This window comes from Aulostomus chinensis, chromosome 8, assembly GCF_037954235.1.
Source record: "Aulostomus chinensis isolate RoL2024-O1b breed Wild chromosome 8, RoL_Achi_v1.0, whole genome shotgun sequence".
Lineage (NCBI taxonomy): Eukaryota > Metazoa > Chordata > Actinopteri > Syngnathiformes > Aulostomidae > Aulostomus > Aulostomus chinensis.
In genome coordinates, this window is record NC_141327.1 from 11,823,211 (window position 1) to 11,841,072 (window position 17,862).

Genomic DNA, 17,862 nt, shown 5'->3' on the forward strand with positions numbered 1-17,862 from the left:
CTAGCGAGACGTGTGTGTGTGCGTGTGTTACCTTATAAAAAGATGGAAGAACCAGTGTTGGGGTGTTTTTCAGGGCTGGGAGCCTGTGTGCTCCCCACAGAGCCATTCCAACAAAGAATACAGCTCCTCTCAATAACGGTGCATCCTCCATGTAGACCCTGGTTAGATGTGCAGATATATACACACACGTACATATACATACACACACAAACAAATACTGTATATATGCTCAATAAAGAATCAAACAGATAGAATTGTGCTTAAACCAAGTGACCTCACCTCTCCTCCATAATGCGGCACATAGTATAAATTGCACTGTGGCCGAGGTGAGTCCCCAATACTTTCCTCATCAACTGGACAAGAGGAAAGCAGCATGATGAATAACAATGAACTGAATTATTAACAGAATGGAGTGTTTTGTTTGCCCATATAGAGTTTTAATATTATCTATAGTTTTATATTTATTAATCAAGTATTTGTGTGTTCTTCTCACCTTCCAGCAGGATTCACAAAACTCCTTCACGTTGACTGTTCGACAAAGTGTGATGATGAAGACGGTGAGAGAGTCTGAGGGGAGACAGTTGTAACACACCACCGCATCCAGCACTTGTAGAGCCACCTGGAAACATCACACACACACACACACACACACACACAACCACATACACACGATAGTTGGAACAGAACAAGCATTCTGTCTAAATTTAGAGTGTGGTGTTTGAATAGAAACCAGCTAGGTCCATTATTTTTGTTTTTGCACTTTGAGGCCAGCCAACAAAGGTTTACAGGATTATAAGTGAAATACTAGAAAATAAATCCACATATATTGAACCGTAGGTGGAAAGAGTCATGAAAAATTACATTTGTCAGTCATAGCAGTGAAGCACTTTGACGCTACTGATTTATAGTTCATGACTCATTACTGAAGCGACACGGGTGGTACAGTGGTCAGCACTGTTGCCTCACAGCAAGAAGGTGTGTTCGAGTCCCAGCTCGGGCACAGGATCTTTCTGTGTGAGTCTGCATGTTCTCCCTGTTCCTGTGTGGGTTCTCTCTGGTACTCCAGCTTCCTCCCACAGTCCAAAGACATCAAGAGGGGACGAGGCTGATTGATACTCTAAATTGACCGTAGGTGTGACTGTGAGTGTAAATGGTTGTCTGTCTCTATGTGTTGGTCCTGTGATGGACTGGTGACCTGTCCAGGGTGAAACCTGCCTCTCGACCGATGGTAGAGGTAGAAAATGAATGGATGGATGGAAACATTAATATGTAGTTAAATGTCTATATACAATCTAATATTTTACATTTTCTGACATTGTCTGTCTCTATGTGTTGGCCCTGTGATGGACTGGTGACCTGTCCAGGGTGAACCCTGCCTCTCACCCAAAGGCTGCTGTGATAGGCTCCAGCCCCCCCGACCCTTAACAGGATAAGCAGAAGAAAATGGATGGATGGACTCATTACTGGGGTGAAGAAAATGTGCATGGGCCGTAAACCCTCTTTACTATAAGGACTTTAATTTGTTTCATGTAGCCATGTGTTTATGTCTCATGATGTGATTGATTTGTTTCGTTTTGCTTCTTAAGATTTAGTTTACTTGTGCGGGCATTTGATTTATAGCAAAATGAGATTCATGTATGGGTATGCTTCACATTTTATGCAAAAAATAGGAAAAAATAAAACTGCTCAAAGCATTGATCACTAACTGTTGATGTTAAATGCATTATATCAGACATTTCATTGCACTCATCCTTTTTTCTTTTTCCATTATTTTTTTAATGTCCTCTTAAATGCAATTGCATGTGCTATCTGATGCAGCAACTAGCAGGCTGACTCAGTAGCACAGAATGATTTTTCAAGAAGTGACACAGATCACATGCTTAAGAACAATAATGTCATTACGGTCATGTGAATAGATGTGATATACTACTTCCATCCCTGCATGTTTCAATTGTACACCACAAGAAATGTTTCATTATTAGAGTGCTTCAAGGACGGCATGTTTTTGGAAGTTGACCATCAAAAATATGTAATTAAAAGGAAATTCAAACCCACCCACCTCAATATCAGTTGAGGATGTTGTTCTATTGCACAGCAGACAGATTTTCCTGCAGGAGCAAAAAAAAAAAAAAAAAAAAAAAAAGGGGAAGAATACTGTGAATTATAAACATTTCCTGGGTAATCCAAAGTGTCTCATCTGTCCGTCTTACTTACTGGACCATGATGGAGACGTTCTGGTCCAGGTAGCAGCTATTGAACTTCACCAGATTGACAAGAACGTGCAGAAAGTCAGAAGTGAGGCCTATGTCCATCCACAGGAGGACAAAGCGTGCTGGGAAAAAGAGAAAATGGAGCGAATGAAGTGTGTAAGTGTCATCATAGCAAAAACAGTTAAAACTGACATTCCGTCAACAGAAATAAATCCACAAAAAGGGACCACAAGCAGTCAAACTAATCAGCTGAGATATGACAAATATCTTTTGAATCTAGATTCACACTCCAGGATCTAAATGTTAGAATTGTGAGTCACAATGACCAGGGGATTACACTTCTGACCAAGGCAGTCGTTATGTTTACAAAGATGACAGTGTTCTGATATTCACTTAATTAAGATTTTGAATAAGACGCTGCCATGTAAACTGCAATTTCAGAACCTGAATAAACTTATAGTCGGAGTAAGCAATGGTCAGATGAGATATGTAATTCTCCCCTCTTAGTTGCATGACGGATGTGAGTTGAAGCCATGTAAACACTTTAATCTAACTATGAAGCCCTTCCAGGGTTTTTGCAGCCTTTTTGCAACACGTGACAGTCAAACTGCTTTAAGACACATGGGGCAGTTTCTAGTTGAGTGTCTCAGTTTTCTGCATTATTAGGAAGAAAACACTCTAAATGTACGGGTCACATGATAGATAGGTTTGAGGAAATTCAGACAAAGTGATGTAATGTGGGAATGTCTTTACTTGGATAACAGCAATGTGAATGGACCATTCTGTAATCACCTTGACTGAAATATTCCCATGTTTAGAAAAAGGCTAATAGTAGAATGCTTCCTGTCCAAGACAGCACAACCACTAAGTCAGTACAGTTTTTCAGAACTGCAGTATAGTCTCATGACTAACCTATGTCCTCCTCCAGGTATGTGATGTCCTTCCCGTTCTCCGTTAGGGCTTTGAAGACTTCCAGCCTATCTGAGAGGTCCTCATTGCAGGGTTGGTAGTCTCTTATCACATTGAAAAAGTAGGCTCTCAGAGGGCCCAGCCGCTCACCCTTCACATAAACACAGACTCACTTAAGAAATGATCAGAGCCATTTAAACATTTCATATATGTTGAATGTGTTTACCTGTCCCTGTATAATGGCCCTGAGGAGCTGAAGGACAGCGTGTCTGGCCTCTGGTGGCTGCTCTGGGGTCAGCATGTCCTCAACAGCTTTCCATACAGCTTCCACAGCATGCTGAAATACACACAACGCTTGTGTTTACATGCGCTCCTTCATCACACGTCACACCACTACCACACTCACCTCCTCAAATTTTTTTGTTTTGGCAAGATCACAGACGTGGTTCATCATGCGAATGCGGTTGCTTAGACCACAGTCTGGGTGGAGCTCCTGAAATACACAGGCAAAGAGGACAGCCATGACAGGACCCAAAGCATGATGCAACACAAATGAAGAATATGGTGAGTTTGAGGGTAGGAACGTACCTTGATGATGTCAGTAGTAATGATGAACTCGGAGAGTTTGCTTTCACTCTGTTTGCTTGGTGGACGTGGGGGTCCCAACCCAAAGATCCCCTTCACCCTTTCCTTGAGACTCTCCTTGCTTGGTTGTTTATTCATGGCCCACCCTGGTAGGACAGTGGACTGGACGGGCTAGGACTGACACACGCACACAGACACACACACACACAAACACTTAGTCTGGACTATGTCATTTCTAAATTCAATACCTATGAGCCAGATTTTCTAAGTAGGATGATGATTAACAGCTGGCCTTAAGATGGATGGTAGCAGCTATAGATATTTATAGATATTATAAATATATCACTAGAGCTGGTCTTGGTCCAGCCCTTAATAATAGGAATAAGCGGAAGACAATGGATGGATGGATGGATGGTCTTGGTCCAGACTCGGCTGTTCAACATGATGGTTCCACGATTTGTTTTTGCATTTTAAAAATCCCCACAAGCAAGACCGTGTGTGTGTGTGTGTGTGTGTGAGAGAGAGAGAGAGAGAGAGAGAGAGAGAGAGAGAGAGAGAGAGAGAGAGAGAGAGAGAGAGAGAGAGAGAGAGAGAGAGAGAGAGAGAGAGAGAGAGAGAGAGAGAGAGAGAGAGAGAGAGAGAGAGAGAGAGAGAGAGAGAGAGAGAGAGAGAGAGAGAGAGAGAACATTGAAATCGTGCCAATTTTGTCTTAATCACAAATCCGGTATCACCATGATGGTGCTGATCCACATCCGGATTCTGATTCTACTCAACAAAAGACTGCAGCATATGATGAAGATTGCTCTGTCAGACAGCAGTATATGTGCATGCTAACTGCAGTTCGAGGATGTTTAACATAAAGTTATAGAACAACACACTGGGGCTGCAGCAAATCATTATTTTCATCACCAACTGATCTGCATCACTGAATTTCAGAGACTGTAAACACAAAGAATGTTATGAAAATGCTAATCAGCATTTTGCTTCTTTTCCCCATTTGATTTCCTGTTGTAAATGACAAAAAAACAGCTATTCATAGTTTGGAAAGAGAAAGTGTTTGCTTGAAAACAGGCTGAGATTATAAACAGATTATGAAAATAGTTGGGATTTAGTTTTCTTTGACGGAATATTTGATGGAGCTCTACAATATATAAATGTTGACAAAAGCATGCAGGAGCAACAACAAGTCCTGTATTTGTTAGCACACAAGATTCTCAGAGATCGACTCAAACACATTACAAAATGCTGTCAACAATCTACAACATTCAAATCTTTTTTAATAGTGTTTCCAAGATGTTACTGCATGGCACGGGAGCAGGTTTTCATTCCTGCCCCATCCCACTCCCACAAAAACACTCCTATCCCAATGTAATGACAGAACTGTATACGTGTGTTAATTAACATGAGCTAAACTACATGCATGAATAATATCTGGACTCACCTGAATGAGAGTGGGAAACAAACCTGCAGGTGTAATCCAATTTTGACTATGATGTCTACAACACACACCATTCAATCATGAAATTCCGGTGTTTAGTAAAAATTAACCCCACTTGTGTCCTCTTGTGGTGTAATTCTGTCTGTATGTGCATGTTATATATGTATATATGTGTGTGTGTGTGTATATATATATATATATATATATATGACATACCTTTGAGAGTTTTTGCAAAGAGTCACACAAATATAAAATAACTGTAATCTAAAGCAAACCACAAATAAATATTGCTCAACTAAAATCCAAACAAGCACCCTAAGGTCATTTAGTTAAACAGCCCCTTAAAGCCACCCAACACCGCGATCATCAGCCTGTAAATGTGTACAGCCAGAGGGCAAATTTGAAAAATGTTCTGTCATGTGGACTTGTCAGAGACAGCAGCAGGCAGGAGGGGAGGGGAGGTGAGGTGAGCAGCCAGACAACGACTGCTCTGTTTCATTCCAATAACAACAACAACTACAACAAAACAATCACGTCGGTGCAAGGTCACAATATCAGCTCACATTTACCATTACAGACATGGATGGTGGGAAGGGGAGAACAGCACCAAGGCGCTCCGGACCCGATAGCTAATGTTATGCTTTACATTGCCTATCAAGGGTTAGCATTCCTCGCTGGTATTCCAATGACTGGTAGCTTAAAAACGCCTCCCCCCTCGTCCCCCAGCGCTCTCACCTTAGTGAAGTTGACTCTCTCTCTCTCGGTTTCATTCAGCAACGACTTCGTCTCTATGCAGCCGACGGTACCGTCTGACGACGTGCATTTACTTGAATCGGTAAGGTTATATGCTGCTGGAAGCTCGTCCCCCCCGAGTGCTCCACAATTCAACCGGATGACACAAATGCTCTGACAGGGACACTTCCTACAAAAACACGTTTACCCCGCTCACTGATGGGAAACGTAGTTTTGCGGAAGCTAAAGGCGAGCTGTGATCGTCTGATTATCTATTGAAAAATTTTGAGCCTCATAAACCACAGGTACGTATTTATCGGTCGTGACGGTGTTCCGCAGCTGAAAACTGGGCATGCGCAGAGGCAGGTGAGCTTTACTGAAACTGAGCCCTGAGCCAAAGGCCGGGACTAGCTTGTTGCTAGCTAGACTCTAGCTAATAGCTAACAAGCTACACTAGCCAAAACGGTGCGGAAGTTAGTTCGCTATTGGAGTGGCGATAAAATAAAGCATAGAAAGGGGGGAAAAACACACCCAGGTTTTAAAATAAATAGCATCTACCGGGATGGTGTAGTTTACCAACACATAACGAAGTAAAAGTCTTTGGAGGGAGGAAAAAGGAACTGGAGTGTTGTTATTAAATTCATGAGTGGAAGTTTGTCTCTAATAATATAATGTGTAGTAACCACAAAGCCCTGGTAGTTTTGTTAGTAAACATTTCTTTTTGTCAAGAAAACTTCCTATATTAGTTTTGCATTAACCTTTTAATTACTAAAATCATAAATGACAGTATGTTGTCAGTTTATAGATTCGATAACGATTCTTGCCGTCTTCTACGCCGTCCAGAAAGTGACCAATAACAAACTAACTTCATCGCCGTGTTTCACAAGGGAGCGGGATGCAGCCCGGCCGGTGTCTGACCATGACGTCGCCTTATTTCAGGCACAGCAGCAAGGTTGTCTCGCGGACAGGTAATCAAGCAGTCAGCTGCACACCTGCGGCTTCTCTCAGCTCCAGACTTACCACCAAAACAAAGAGTGGTGGTGGTCCAGCTTCTACAGGGGCGGTGAAGGAGGAGGAAGAAGAGTCGAGGATCTCGGAGCAGATACCCTACTCAGCCAGCCCATCAACCGGTAATAATGTATACAGAAAGATTTACTGATGAATGTTGGGCTTCTTTTACTAAATATACATATATATGCAAAACTACGTTCTTAATGATATGTTGACTTTTTATACCCCTCAATTTAGTCTTGCAGGCAGGAAGATGAGCTGTGTAACTCCTGGTTTCCGATCTTGTACTTCTTCACCCAGGTTTTCAAAGATAGATACATGCCAGAGAAGGAACAGCACGTAGACAGAAAGCTTTTCTTCCTGTCTGTAAAACTTAACCAATAGTACATTTATTTATAAGAGTATTTGATGATTGGTTAAATAACACCCACAAATGGTTCTGAACAAAGCTGGGAGCTGCTAGCCAGTCCAGGTTGAAGTCTCCTCCAATTTAAGATGCGTTTTTATACTTGCAGGCTGTAAAACAGAAATTCAAGATCCACTCGTAGCTGTTTCATAACGATGGCAATCACAGCTGGTTAGTGCTTAGTTCAGGATTAAAGCCGTTAGGAAAAAAGTAGGGATGTACAGTAAGGGATATTTAGTCTATGTGAGTTTAGGCATAGTGGTGCAGTGGTCAGCACTGTCGCCTCACAGCAAGAAGGTGTTGGGTTCGAGTCCCGGCTCCGGCACGGGATATGTCTGTGTGGAGTCTCCATGTTCTCCTTGTTCCTGTTTGGGTTCTTTCTGGTACTCCAGCTTCCTCCCACAGTCCAAAGACATCAAGAGGGGACAAGGCTGATTGATACTCTAAATATAGTACAGTCTGTCTCTATGTGTTGGCCCTGTGATGGACTGGAGACCTGTCCAGGGTGAACCCTGTAGCCGCTGGGATAGGCTCCAGCCCTAACAGGAATAAACAGAAGACAATTGATGGATGGATGGAGTTTTGACCAAGTTTATCAATGTTGACTTTGTCTGTATAAAAACTAGCTTATATGATATCCATAGCTTTTACATACTGAAAAGCCCATGTAACTATTGAGAATTTAGAAAAGTAACACCTTACTTTTATTTGAGAAGTCTGTAAACATATGTGTGTATATATAAATTGTTTATACACTATTTTTATATACTCTCTTTAATGCAAGCTTGAGTGTATTGTTGTGCGTCTTCAGACTCTCCTCCTTCCCTCTCTTTTGCACTCCTTCAGATGGTACCCATGAACTCCTCCAACAGCCAAAAATAGAAACAGATGCTCTTCCGCACCGCCGCAGTAGGAGACAGCTGAAGGTGGAATATGACAACGATGGAGGGATTTCACCACTAAAGAGAGAGCACTGGGAACCTCCTGATTGGAGGAGACAGTTAGGCTACATCCGTGAGATGAGGAGCAGCCGTAATGCACCTGTAGATAACATGGGAGCTGAAAAATGCTACGACACAGAGGCGCCTGCAAATGTCAGTTCACATTTCACTCTTTAAAACAAGTCTGTACTAACTGTTCCATCACAACACGTCTTTGCTTTCTGTGTGGGCGCAGGTGAGGCGTTTCCAGGTGTTGGTGTCGCTCATGCTGTCTAGTCAGACCAAGGACCAGGTGACGGCAACAGCGATGCATAAGCTCCGAGCTCACGGCTGCACAGTTGAGAACCTCCTCGCTACCGATGATGACACACTGGGGAAACTCATCTACCCTGTCGGCTTCTGGAGGGTAACGTGGAGTAACAATATGTCACTTAACACGATTACATCAGACGGCCTTTCACGCTCTCATTAACAATGCATGCAGTATTGGAGTTTTTGCAGGTATAGTGCAACTCATTTGCTTGATATTTACAGATGTCAGTATCATCTGGATGAAATAAGTTTGTATAATGTTTGCATATTTGTACATAGTGAAAAATATGTAAACATTGTGAATTTGAATGTTGTGTTTTTCACAATTTCTAAAACATTTGCAAAATCCTATAAAGAATATATTTACTGCAGCATTTCCTCATCAAAGAAGAAATTTTAGCCAAATTGCTAATATTTGCGCATCAAACTGTCAGGAATTATTGAAAATAACTTATATCATGCGTTATGATGACATGCCTGTATTATCGTGCAATCCTAGCTCTCACCCTTCTGTCGGCTCTAGAACAAAGTGAAGTTTCTGAAGCTGACAGCAGCCATGCTGAAGCAGGATTTCGGAGGTGACATCCCAGACAGTGTGGAGGGGCTTGTTCGCCTGCCAGGAGTTGGACCCAAGATGGCTCACCTTGCCATGAACATCGCCTGGGACAAAGTCTCTGGCATAGGTGGGAATCACAGTCAGAGCACGCACAATCACCCTTACGTCACATGAAACAGAAATCGTGTCCAATGGAGCATCTCTGATTCACATACGGTGCGAGTGGGCCAAAGGTAACAGTTGTCACACTAGCTCATGCTGTGTTGTACCACCCCGTAGTCACCGCTGGCAAATGTTCTTGGGCCAGTTTGGCATTTGACATAAATACGACACATTTATCCTCAAGTTACAGGCATCAAAGTAAGATTTATGTTACAAATTAAAGGGGAAATAAAAGAAATTCAGGGCCTTACTCAGGCATTTAAGACTGAGAACCTGTTAGGAGAATAGTCTCTGGTTTTATCTTCAGTAGGTTATTTAAAATGGATGAAACCTGAAGTGCGCTCAGAATGCACAGACCTCTGCCAAGGTCCTTAACATGTCTTGAGAATCTAAAGGTCTAATTTGCCTTTCAATGACTCATTGTTAGGTGTCTTTCACTAATGAAAAATTTTGGTGACTCCAGAATTCTTAATATGCCAGCCACATATATTAAGCTTGAAGCTGAAGGAGACCAACCAATAATCAAACTGTCAAATGCATCATCAGGTATAATCTCTGTCTTATTATCCAGCTGTACGCTCAGGACTGAAACCACAAAAACTAGCACACGTTGGGAAATTGAATTGGGCTCAAAAGGTCTATTTACAACTATCAAAAGCCAACAGAAGTTTGTAAACAAAAGTTTGGGACGGATGTGATTGTGTTCGTAGTCTGTCACCATAAGCTTCAAGCTTAAAATTTTTTTTTTTTTTGGGTGTTTTCTGAATTCTGGAGTCACCAAGAAGTTATGAAGGAGGAAAACCATCTTCGTGAGGTCAGAAGACCTATCTTTGAGGCCCAAGGCAACGCTTTGATCCTCTTTCACAGCTTGACATCGAACAAAGAACTCTGTAATAATTTGCTCAACAAGTGACCTAAATGATTATTCCCTGATTCAAACTGCTGCAAGTTCATGTTTTTGTCTCAGCTCTATCAGCAGTAAAGCCAGTTTGTGATGCTTTGGTGATGTCTACTCCAGGATGCAGCATAAGAATGACAACTTAATGCTGCTGATCTTTTCCCAGGTGTGGACACGCATGTGCATCGCATCTCAAACAGGCTGGGCTGGCTCAGGAAGCCGACCAAGACCCCAGAGGAAACGCGCAAAGCCCTAGAGGAGTGGTTACCCAGGTAACTGCTGTTGTAATTGACTGATGACTCGTACAACCTCATTAACGCAGACTTGAAAAGATCAGCGCCACCCAGGTGGGTAATGCTAACTCTCTAATAATGATCCTTGATTCACAGAAGATGACTAAAATAAGTGATCAGAAGAATAAGAGATTCTTTTTATATTTTATTGTTTTTTGCCAAAATAGTTATACCTGATCAAAATTCTTTCTCTGTCAACAATTTTGATGGATTACACAAAAATAATGATCTTTGTGGTCATTGTCATGCTGGGACTGATATCAAGGGACAATACGATGCACACGTGGATGTCATTTTCTGTCACTGTGTAAAGTCAGCTTGTGTTGCAGGGAACTGTGGAGTGAGATCAACTGGCTGCTCGTAGGTTTCGGACAGCAGGTGTGTGTGCCCGTCAACCCTCTGTGCTCCATGTGTCTGAACCAGCACAGCTGCCCCTCTGCTCACAAAACCTCTCCTGCCAAGAGGCTTAAAGCTCGCTCTCCAAGTCCAGCATCTCCGTTCAAGGCAAAGAGCGAATATGGGCTTGAATCTGCTGATAAGGATCAGAGAGTAGAAGAGGATCCCAAACCCGTTAATCCTGTCAAACAGAGACGGAGGCCAAAACGCAGGAATAACCCCTGATGCCCCTTGGACTCGTGATTACCAAAATGCATCATACATATTCTTGACAAATCTACTGTACTAATTTTGCTGCCCAGAAATCTTTTTCATTTTCTTTTTTTTTTTACCATCTGTGTTTTCTAGATTTGAGGCGACATGTTTATATTTTACGTCTTGAAACCAGCAGCAGGACTGCGTGTCACAGGAGTGTGTTGTCCCACTGCGAAACACAAACAAAACAGGGACCAACTCTGAAACATGGCTCCTCAGTCGCTATCGGGGTGCAAAACCTCCATCTACCTCCTCAAGCTGTGACCACATTCTGTTCAACCAATTATAAAATGCACACTTACACTTTGATAAAATGTACAGTTTTTTTAAGCTAAATTTTGTATATGGTTCAGTAAAGAATGTTATTTTCATCCCCACATAAGCATACATGACAGTATTTTACACTTAATATGAGATTTTTAAAAAAATCTGTTCTGCTGTTTTTCTGCCTCTTCAAATAAAGATTGTCCTTTATTCCAGATTCCAGAGGAGGCACTTTGTTTCTTTAACTCCGAGGGAACCTGACAAGATAATACACTGACAAAAAATGCTTTAGTGTATCACCTGCCAACTTCTTTTAATTTGTTGAAAGTTCTCCAAGTGTAAGTAAAACTCACTTTCTGTGTATAAGGAAACATTAACTAATTATGCAAAACAAACATTCCAAAAGAAATCAAGCAGTCCATGTGTTTTAAGAATGTAACATTAAGCTCGTCCAAATAAGCATATGTGAAACCAGAGAACTTACACAGCAGTTGACTTTGAAAGAACCTCAATTCATATTCTAAAGGCGTGATAGTTCAAGTATTCATATGTTCAGAAACGCATGAATGAAATTGTGCAGCTGGCCTGGAAGTAACTCCTACAACTAAAGCACAAACCCTGTGGAAAAACTACACTAACTCCTGGTTCACATTGTTGTAGCATTAGTCAGCAGCACTGCTTCAGCTGTAGAATCAGTTACATCATGATGTTGCATTTAGTTCAAGCTCTCGTGCAATGAGAGCATTGTTAAGATGTGGATTTTACTTTGATCTGAATTTTTAGTCTTCGATCTTACTTTACCATGCTATTTCTTGTTTTGTGTTTGTTTTTTTACTGAAATCTATTACCATGAAGGTTTCATTCATAACATCAAGCGTATCCATTAGTTGTCCCAGCTCTGGTGGTATGGAGTTCGTCTGTGAAGGCTTCCTGGGATAGTGCCATCTTGAATGTGTTTCACTGCAAAAAGCTGAAATTTCTACTTGGTAAAAAGGCCTGTCACAGAAAACACTGGACTCGTACTCAGTTTCCCCAAGTGCTGGCAGACAGATGACGAATAGAGAACCTCTGAATGATTGCTTCGATCATCGGGTGTTCTACTGAGAAGACCGCCAAGAAATTGCTGTTTTAATTATACAAAATTATTATCATTCCTGGTAACTCCATACTTACATACTTACTTACCCATACCAGTGAAAATATAATTAAGAATTTGAATAAATTGATCTCATAGCATTTTGTTTGTGAATGCACTAAAACATTAATAAAATACCTATTGGAATGGAAACTAAATGGGGCGTTTTATAACTTGAAGGTCATGTGACAGTCACTCAAATTTGGGAGTGAAATTGGAGAAAAAATGGCTTATAATACATTTTAGTGTCTCCTCTGTTTTACATTACACCTCAATAAATCTGTAGCAAACTGAACATGTTCATGTATCCAGCATTAATTTGTAGTCACTGGGCCATAGAACATTGAAGCCAATGAAAAATGATTAGTTTTCAGATAAAATATTAATATATTTGATCAAAAAATGAAAAGAATTTGCCCAGTCTGGTGATATGTGGTTCCGATTTGGAGTCAGTGGGTTAGGTGATATGGAAATTATTGAGATAAATGATCATTTATCCATTCAAATATTCATATCGTACAATAGACGAAACATCGGCGTTGTCAGCCAGTCTAGTCTAGTCTGCTATGATATGGACACACACACACACACACAATGACACACACTTTATATGGGGACTAGAGTTCACGTGCGTCTGGAGTTTTAAGGGACGTAAATTGATGCATTTGAAGTGGTGTCTGGTCGGCTCTGCCTTAGCCAGTCCAGACCTGCCAAACCAGTGTTCTAGCCGTGCCCGGTTCCGGTTGCCATGGAGATGACGTCATGCTGCAGCACCGGGCGGAACGGCGCAGCCGCGGATCGAGGTACGGGCGAGCTTAGTAACGACGACACCACAGTCCTCCGCCATTCAGTCAGTCTACCGACCGAGCCGGCAGGGCCTGCACAGTACCAGCAGCCGCAGCTTTCCGTCTTTCTCCAGCAGCAAGCCCACCGTGACACCCACCACTCCGCCGCAACATGCGTGAGATCGTGCACCTGCAAGCCGGCCAATGCGGGAACCAGATTGGAGCCAAGGTAGGAGAACATGCGCTCAGACCCACTCATTCATTTCTGTGGTATGCGATTGAATTTGAGTGAAGAGGCCTTTCTATTCATGGTAAAGTCTAACTAGGTCATCAACATAGCAGTGTGTGTTGTGTAAGTGCAGCGCACAATAGCATCATTTAGGATGGGCGGCGGCAAGCGGAGACAGCCCGGCTGATGTCGCCGGTTCGATCCCCCTCTAAATGGTACAACAGATACACCGCGTCCAGTGACCCTCTATCACTGCGGTGGTCTGGGGTTTAATCAGAAGGAGCTTTGGGAGAAAATTAATGACTAAACACAGTGTGTGAGCGTGCGTGTGTGCGTGCGTGTGTGTGAGAGAGGGGTGTGGCCCAGACAGATGGCACATACTGCCGTGAAGCTTTTCAACACATTCTCATATATTTCTTTAAGATTCGGTCTCTATATTTATAAGTTTCCCTTCCTTGCTTCAATGACTGACTTGTTAAAGAAGATGTATCAACTAGAAAAAAACACACACACACTTACTTCATGGCAATACAGGCATGGTTGATTAATCTGTCAATCATTTGGTCATTAACGACTGAGAGTGAGAAAAACCAGTCTTGCAACCCAAGGTGTGGAATAAAGCTTTAACCTGTCCAAAACGTTATCTATGTCATGGTTTTCAAATTTCTTAACAGATAAGTGATATCACGATATGACCGAAATGGTTTAGACAGTAGATTAATTTCAGACTTATGTACACCAGAAATTTAAAAAAAGGAAATCAAATAAAATAGAATTAAAATGAGATAAACAAATATAGGAATAGATATCTCAAAATTTAAAAAGAATAATAAATGATTAATAAAAATAATGGCTGCACAAATTACACTACTCCAAGGTGATGTTGGCCAAATCCATCCATCGTCATCTTCCGCTTATTCCTTACTAGTAAGGGTCGCGGGGGGGCTGGAGCCTATCCCAGCATCTACGGGCGAGAGGCGGGGTTCACCCTGGACAGGTCGCCAGTCCATCGCAGGGCCAACATACAGAGACAAACAACCATTCACACTCACATTCATACCTACAGTCAATTTAGAGTATCAATCAGCCTAGTCCTCTCTTGGTGTCTTTGGACCGTGGGAGGAAGCCGGAGTACCAGAGAGAACCCACGCAGGAACAGGGAGAACATGGAAACTCCACACAGAAAGATCCCACGCCCGAGCCGGGACTCGAACCCGGAACCTTCTTGCTGTGAGGCCACAGTGCTGACCACTGCACCACCGTGCAGCCCGTCGGCCAAATCCGTCGTAAATAAAAAAACAAACAAACTGTAATTACTTTTTGTTTTTTGCAACCTCAATCCATCCCAAAATGTTGCTGAGTATTATTTGGCCTGTGCTGCACCTGAAAGCTCCTTGGCATAAGTAATGAAGAGCAGTGGACATTCTTCCGTTTAAAATAGTCCCAGATAAACATTTTGTTTCAGGACTGTGACGTTAACATATGTGCTGAGACACTCAGATATCATGTATGTGTGCCTTTACTAACCCGGATGGTTCTTCTGTAGTTCTGGGAGGTGATCAGTGATGAGCACGGCATTGACCCAACAGGAACCTACCATGGCGACAGCGACCTGCAGCTGGACAGAATCAATGTCTACTATAATGAGGCTTCAGGTGGGGGTTGTCAAAACACAAACGCAAACCACACTAATGTGAAGTGGATGTTTCTATAAACTGGATTACTGGTTTTCTAGGAGGAAAGTATGTGCCCAGGGCCATCTTAGTGGATCTGGAGCCAGGAACGATGGATTCTGTTCGCTCCGGCCCCTTTGGACAGATCTTCAGACCTGACAACTTTGTCTTTGGTATACGATCCCTACACATTCGCCTATCTTTTGATTTGATTTGATTTGATAAGCTAACAGTAATTAGCAGCACATGAGAGGGATCATGATTTGTAGTCAGGTGACTAATTGCTGTTGAACGTAAACTGATGTAATGAGCCGTCTCCTCCCAGGCCAGAGTGGAGCAGGCAACAACTGGGCCAAAGGTCACTACACAGAGGGAGCTGAGCTGGTGGACTCAGTCCTGGATGTAGTGCGGAAGGAGGCTGAGAGCTGCGACTGCCTTCAGGGTTTCCAGCTTACGCACTCCCTGGGTGGAGGCACTGGCTCCGGTATGGGAACGCTGCTCATCAGCAAGATCCGTGAGGAGTACCCTGATCGTATCATGAACACCTTCAGTGTTGTTCCCTCTCCTAAGGTACAGCCATGTCAGTCCATATTTGTCCATTTCCTTGACAGTCATCCCTCTGACCGTTTCCTGTTTGTGTTCAGGTGTCAGACACAGTAGTGGAGCCCTACAACGCTACGCTATCTGTCCACCAGCTTGTCGAGAACACAGACGAGACGTACTGCATCGACAACGAAGCTCTGTATGACATCTGCTTCCGCACCCTTAAACTAACCACACCCACTTACGGGGATCTCAATCATCTTGTCTCTGCAACCATGAGCGGCGTGACAACTTGCTTGCGTTTCCCCGGCCAGCTCAATGCTGACCTTCGTAAACTGGCTGTCAACATGGTGCCCTTCCCCCGTCTGCACTTCTTCATGCCAGGCTTCGCCCCACTCACCAGCAGGGGCAGCCAGCAGTACAGAGCCCTTTCTGTGCCTGAACTCACTCAGCAGATGTTCGACGCCAAGAACATGATGGCCGCCTGTGACCCCCGCCACGGCCGTTACCTGACCGTGGCTGCCGTTTTCCGCGGTCGAATGTCCATGAAGGAGGTTGACGAGCAGATGCTGAATGTGCAGAACAAGAACAGCAGCTATTTCGTCGAGTGGATCCCCAACAATGTCAAAACAGCTGTGTGTGACATCCCACCCCGCGGGCTCAAGATGGCTGCCACCTTCATCGGCAACAGCACGGCCATCCAGGAGCTATTCAAACGCATCTCTGAGCAGTTCACCGCCATGTTCCGCCGCAAGGCCTTCCTCCACTGGTACACAGGTGAGGGCATGGATGAGATGGAGTTCACTGAAGCAGAGAGCAACATGAACGACTTGGTGTCGGAGTACCAGCAGTACCAGGACGCCACAGCTGAGGAGGGGGAGTTTGAGGAGGAGGGCGAGGAGGAGGTGGCCTGAGGCTGAACTCACTCAATTATCATTTCTCATCTGCACTCCTAATGACTCCATCCATCCACGCACGTCAGTCCTGCTCTGCTCTCCTTCTCTTACTCCGGTTTTCTCTCCTCTTTTCCTCCCACCAGAGTAGGATTCACTGCACTGAGCTGTCCCTCCCATCTCAGTGGTCCAGTAGAGTTAACACAGGTGTGCTCGTGGTCTTTTGTCAGTAGCTTTCTGTTCATATTCATTTATCCTCATCAAACATTCCTGGGCCAAGTACTCAATAACTGTTCACTTGAATGGCACCTGATCATTTGTCTAATTTGACATTAACTGGAAATAAATTTATTGGGGAATAAAACATCTCGTTGTGTGTTCTTCAGTGTGATTTATATTAAAATGTTATGAAAAAGCACAAACTTATTAGTGCATTTGAGAATGTACAATGACAACCAGAATGGAGACCCAGGTTTGTCAACAGATCGGGCAGTTTAGTTTGAGCACCACACGGAGGCAGAATGAGGTCTTTATTGTCAATCTGCACTCTTCCACTATTCAACCTCTCACACAAAATGCTCTCGTCTTACTGTTAATATACCATTTCCTTGAAAAAAGTCGGACTAGATAAGAGGAAGTCTTTTGATATAAAACTAGAGGAGTTCCTTCTGCACTCCTCCACCAAGTTTGGTGAAATTATGCCTCATAGCTTTTTGCGTAATCCTGCTGACAGACACCGAAAATGTGACCAACATGGTTTGCCACAGTTTCCCATATATCTACATTAACTGCACCAACACATTGTCCAAGGCAGTTGTAGTTCTAGTGTGTTACTGGCAGGAATGCTTTTCAATTTATTTTATTTCACTCATAAAAATAAAAAAGAAATACAAAGGAGAAATACACTCTACAATTCTACAATTTCATTTAGCAGACGCTTTTGTCCAAAGCGACGTACAACACAAGCAAGAATTCAGACTTAAGGAAAAACCCATAGTCAGCGCAAAAGTGCTTCAGTTGTGATTTGGTCACTGGTCTTGCCATCTAGTGGCAGAAGAAGTGTCACCCCCCCCTTTTTTTTTCTTTTTTTTTTTGACAAACATACAACATCACACAACACAGTTGGTGCTACATAATCACTAAGTGCTGGGTCTTGGACCCTCTGACTTATTCTACCCCACAGGACAAAGAGGAGAAGAGTCAGGTTAAGTGCCGAGGTGCTCTCTGAACAATTGA

The 17,862-nt window shown here is 42.9% G+C and overlaps 3 protein-coding genes across 7 annotated transcripts in view; 2 read left to right on the plus strand and 1 right to left on the minus strand.

The window, feature by feature from the left end:
- Positions 1-6,265, minus strand: part of tsc2 (TSC complex subunit 2) — a 25,170-nt gene extending 18,905 nt beyond the window's left edge. Inside the window, exons 1-10 of one of the 3 annotated variants that reach the window (XM_086210974.1) lie at positions 5,878-6,265; positions 3,708-3,881; positions 3,526-3,612; positions 3,346-3,456; positions 3,123-3,270; positions 2,215-2,332; positions 2,060-2,108; positions 494-619; positions 280-353; positions 32-158 (exon numbers count right to left, since the gene is read on the minus strand). In XM_086210974.1, the coding sequence (XP_086067100.1) occupies positions 32-158; positions 280-353; positions 494-619; positions 2,060-2,108; positions 2,215-2,332; positions 3,123-3,270; positions 3,346-3,456; positions 3,526-3,612; positions 3,708-3,842 (975 nt within the window). In that variant the 5' untranslated portion in view covers positions 3,843-3,881; positions 5,878-6,265. The remainder of the gene's footprint in view (positions 1-31; positions 159-279; positions 354-493; positions 620-2,059; positions 2,109-2,214; positions 2,333-3,122; positions 3,271-3,345; positions 3,457-3,525; positions 3,613-3,707; positions 3,882-5,877) is intronic. The other 2 variants (XM_086210972.1, XM_086210973.1) reach the window with 2 other exon arrangements.
- nthl1 (nth-like DNA glycosylase 1) lies at positions 6,059-12,700 on the plus strand. 3 transcript variants are annotated; one of them, XM_086210975.1, is made up of 7 exons: positions 6,059-6,179; positions 6,762-7,004; positions 8,138-8,385; positions 8,468-8,638; positions 9,068-9,227; positions 10,327-10,432; positions 10,783-12,700. In XM_086210975.1, exons 2-7 carry the CDS (start codon positions 6,770-6,772, stop codon positions 11,072-11,074), a joined length of 1,212 nt encoding a protein of 403 aa, XP_086067101.1. In that variant the 5' UTR covers positions 6,059-6,179; positions 6,762-6,769; the 3' UTR covers positions 11,075-12,700. The 3 variants fall into 3 exon arrangements, with proteins under 3 accessions (XP_086067101.1, XP_086067103.1, XP_086067102.1); XM_086210977.1 differs by lacking the exon at positions 6,059-6,179 and adding an exon at positions 6,190-6,240 and having other exon boundaries at positions 6,814-7,004; XM_086210976.1 differs by lacking the exon at positions 6,059-6,179 and having other exon boundaries at positions 6,460-7,004.
- A 601-nt stretch (positions 12,701-13,301) lies between these two features.
- On the plus strand, positions 13,302-16,990 carry LOC147257162 (tubulin beta-4B chain-like). The gene is made up of 5 exons (XM_086210978.1): positions 13,302-13,517; positions 15,064-15,172; positions 15,253-15,363; positions 15,516-15,760; positions 15,835-16,990. Exons 1-5 carry the CDS (start codon positions 13,461-13,463, stop codon positions 16,645-16,647), a joined length of 1,335 nt encoding a protein of 444 aa, XP_086067104.1. The 5' UTR covers positions 13,302-13,460; the 3' UTR covers positions 16,648-16,990.
- The last annotated feature ends 872 nt before the right edge of the window (positions 16,991-17,862 follow it).